Consider the following 3,450-nt stretch of genomic DNA (forward strand, 5'->3'; position numbering starts at 1 on the left):
CTGACACAACTGTTGAGTCCTACCGCGCATCTCAAGTTGTGAGGAGTCCGTCCTTGAAAAAGAGCGTATCAACGGACCAGTACGCAATGTCGAACGCTTCCAGTGGTTCCTCTTGCCCGTGCTTGAGAGCAAAGTCGGCAACTTCGGCCATCTCGACTTTGGAAATGGCGAGGCATTTGTCCCGAAGATCAAAAATGAGGGCTTCGACGGCCGACACGGACGGCGCCGTCTTGTCCAGCAAGCTGACTTCGGCGTAGCTGTTGTACCCTAGCAGCTGCGCTAGCTCGTGTCTCAACCGCAGCATCTCTTCCATGATGGGCGTGTTATCATGCGGAGGTACAGCTGCCTTGTGTGTATGTGCGTCGAACATCAACTGCCTCGTGCGCCGATTGCTGCAGCACTCAATGACTGGGGAATACGCCGACAACTCCAGAGACAATCTCCATGGTCCGTTTGCTGCCGTGGCACCTGGATGGCCTGCTTTCACAGCATTCTGATCGGCACAGAGTGTACGGTCAGCCTCACGCGGCGACAAGACTGTGCGCATAGAAAAAATACCTGGGCTAGAAGTGCTAGGATCGAGTCAGGTAGTCCTTCGACGTCAGAGCGCTTGTAGGCCATGTGTGAAAACGCTTTCGTGCCATCCAGGATGTTGTCGGAGAAAGTATTAGCCTACGCATTGGCTCAATGAGCCTTGGCGCTGTTCGCAACGTCAGGTCCGTCACCAGTTCTTTGAGTCGGATGGATATTTGATTGCAGCGGCGTCGGTCGCATTCGTTGAGCGCCACGCCACTCAGCGTGGCGGCAAGAATCGCTCGCTCAAGAATGCGCTATGTGACAAGCAGAATCAGCGGTCGAGACCACGGGACCTTCTTCTTCCAAAGCGCCGATTGATGGAGAACAAGGACGAACCTGCTGCTCGACTGTGTAGGTATCGTACTGTGGACTCGCGCGTAGTTTGTTCATTGCCTGGAAGACCTCGACGCTCTGCGCGCGCCGGCTTTGAATCGTCACCACTTCGGCCTGGACCTCCACCTGGGCAGCTCGCAGCTCGGGCGAGTTGGCCACGTACGAGAGATGGATCACGATCCGCCACAGTCGATTGAGTGGATCGTCAATGATCTCGAGCCGGTCCATGACAGACTCCCAGGTCAAGTCGGCGTCAGGGTCGGACAAGTCGTCCTCGATCGCGTTTAAGTCGAGGGCGAGTTCGGCCATGGCTGTGCGCAACGCAGGCACGATGTCGGCTTCGCGCATCTGGGCGAAGGGCGGGAGCGAGTAGTCCTCGACGCATCGTGTGAGCGGGTTCACCATCACGTCGATTGATGAGGCGCCGCAATGGGCAGGTAGGTGCGCGGACCAGGTCCGCTGGCCCGGAGCCGCAAGATACTACTTCAAAGTCAGGTAATTGACAAGATGTAAGTAATGGGCGTAAACGTCGACATACAGTGAAAACTGCTGACAAACGTGGGTGCTCAAAGTATGGTGGCGCACTATCGAGAAACTTGTGCTCTTTCCATATTACTAGTACAATTGCCGTCGTGCACACCATCTGAATGGATAATCATGCCCTTAATTATCCAGTTTACTTAATTTTAAACACCATGCAATTGACTTCGGCGTTTGATCATATGTAACTCCACGTGACCGTCGTTGAACCAACTCGTGAAGAGCGAACACAACACGTCGTTTTAAACGGCATAAAGCGGTCGAAATAATGAAATTCCAGGAAGAGTTCAAGCTGTGTATGGTTGCAATTGGCGTCTATTCCATCCAGAGATCCCTCGCAACTGCTGTAAACTTTCCAACTGCATACCCGGGTCTATTGTAATAATAGACCGCTCAAGGGTGGGTCCACAATTTGATTCCTCTATATCTTTACATATCGGATATATAATAATTCAAGTGCGAATTCGAAAAAGGAGTGCCATCCAAACGAACTAGTAGGTGTCCGTAACGACGAAGCTCAAGATCATCGAAGAGGCCAAGCTTTCATCAATACGTTCTATTGCAAGGAAGTACAAGTTGCAACCAAGCAACATTCGCCAATGGATAAAGCAAGAACACGATCTTGCTTGCTCAAAGCCGTCGCGATGCCGATTGACTGGAGGTGGCAGACGAGTGACAAGTGAAGAGCTCGATGAAATTCTCTTCGAGAAGATTATGTTCGAACGATCGATACGAGCCCGTGTTACCAGCAAGCCCATAAAGTCCTGGGCAAAAGACATCGCCGACGAATTGGACGAAACTATCTCCTTGACATTTTCTGCCGGGTGGCTTGAAAAATTTATGGATCGCTACGACATCACGTTGAGGCGTAGTACATGGAAACCAGTGCTCGAAGACCACGAAATCGTCTCACGCTGCGCCAATTTTGTTCAACAAGTGCGCCAATTGATTGAAACTTACAAGATTGTACCCGACAACATTTACAACCTTGACGAGACAGCCATCTTTCTCGATCACTCCCGTCAAACAACTGTCGATTTGGCGGGCTCGCGCGATGTGCCGAGTGTATACATGGGTTTTAACAAAATGCGTGTCACAGCAGTATTTTGCGCAAGCGCAACAGGTTCAAATTTGAAGCCCATGCTCATGGTCAAGGAGAAAGAATTGCGGATTCGCGATGAAGGCTTGGTGTCTGTTTGTCGTGGCCAAAATCGTGGATGAACTCGTCCATATTCATCCGCTACCTTGAATACGCGTTCGGCTTTGTCAATCCTGGCGATATTCTTCTCGTGTTTGATGCTGCAAGATCTCATGTGAGCAAAGAAGTGAAGGCGTTTCTTCAGCGAAAGGGATTTTTGTATGCAGTCATTCCTGGCGGCACTACGGCGTATTCGCAACCCGCTGCCGTCAGCTGGTTTAAGCCATTGGAAGATAAAACGGCCGAAAATATTGACGAGTGGAAATCGAGTGGTGATTTTGACTACACAAGAGGTGGACGGCCAAGACCACCATCAAATGATGTTGTTGCAAAGTGGCTGATTCACTCAGGAGGAAGGCGATTTCAAGTGACATTGTCATGAAGAGTTTTGTGAAGTGTTTTCTTGGTACAAATGACAAGCTGCTCCTCTCTAAACACCCGACGACGGGAGAGAATTTCCGCATTGAACTCGAAGGACTTTATGTCGGATGATGCAGAAGAGTCCAAAGAGCCAGACATCGACGATTTGCTTGAAGAGTTTGATGATCTTGTCATGATCGACCAAGATTAAAATCAATGTTTCACTTTGATTTTGATATATTGTATACCTGTTTGGTTATATTTCATTAAAAGTATTGATTTACAAAGGTAGTTGTTTAAAGGGGGTCGTTTATTGGAGAGAGGGTTACAATTAGAGAGTTTACAGTACTGATTTCCACCCGACTTTTAAACGGCGGCTGAGTAATAACTTTAAAAGGACACAAAATTAAACAGGTACAAATTGTTACAACTGGATGGCCGCT

General features: G+C 49.3%; 1 protein-coding gene across 1 annotated transcript; it reads right to left on the reverse strand.

The window, feature by feature from the left end:
• Window positions 1–31: 31 nt before the first annotated feature.
• On the reverse strand, window positions 32–1,314 carry H310_11371 (hypothetical protein; the record flags this gene model as incomplete). Its single annotated transcript, XM_008878039.1, has 4 exons — window positions 32–493; window positions 559–672; window positions 726–830; window positions 913–1,314. 4 exons carry the CDS (start codon window positions 1,312–1,314, stop codon window positions 32–34), a joined length of 1,083 nt encoding a protein of 360 aa, XP_008876261.1.
• Window positions 1,315–3,450: the final 2,136 nt, after the last annotated feature.

The sequence above is a fragment of the Aphanomyces invadans genome (genome assembly GCF_000520115.1).
Source record: "Aphanomyces invadans strain NJM9701 unplaced genomic scaffold supercont1.31, whole genome shotgun sequence".
NCBI lineage: Eukaryota > Oomycota > Saprolegniomycetes > Saprolegniales > Verrucalvaceae > Aphanomyces > Aphanomyces invadans.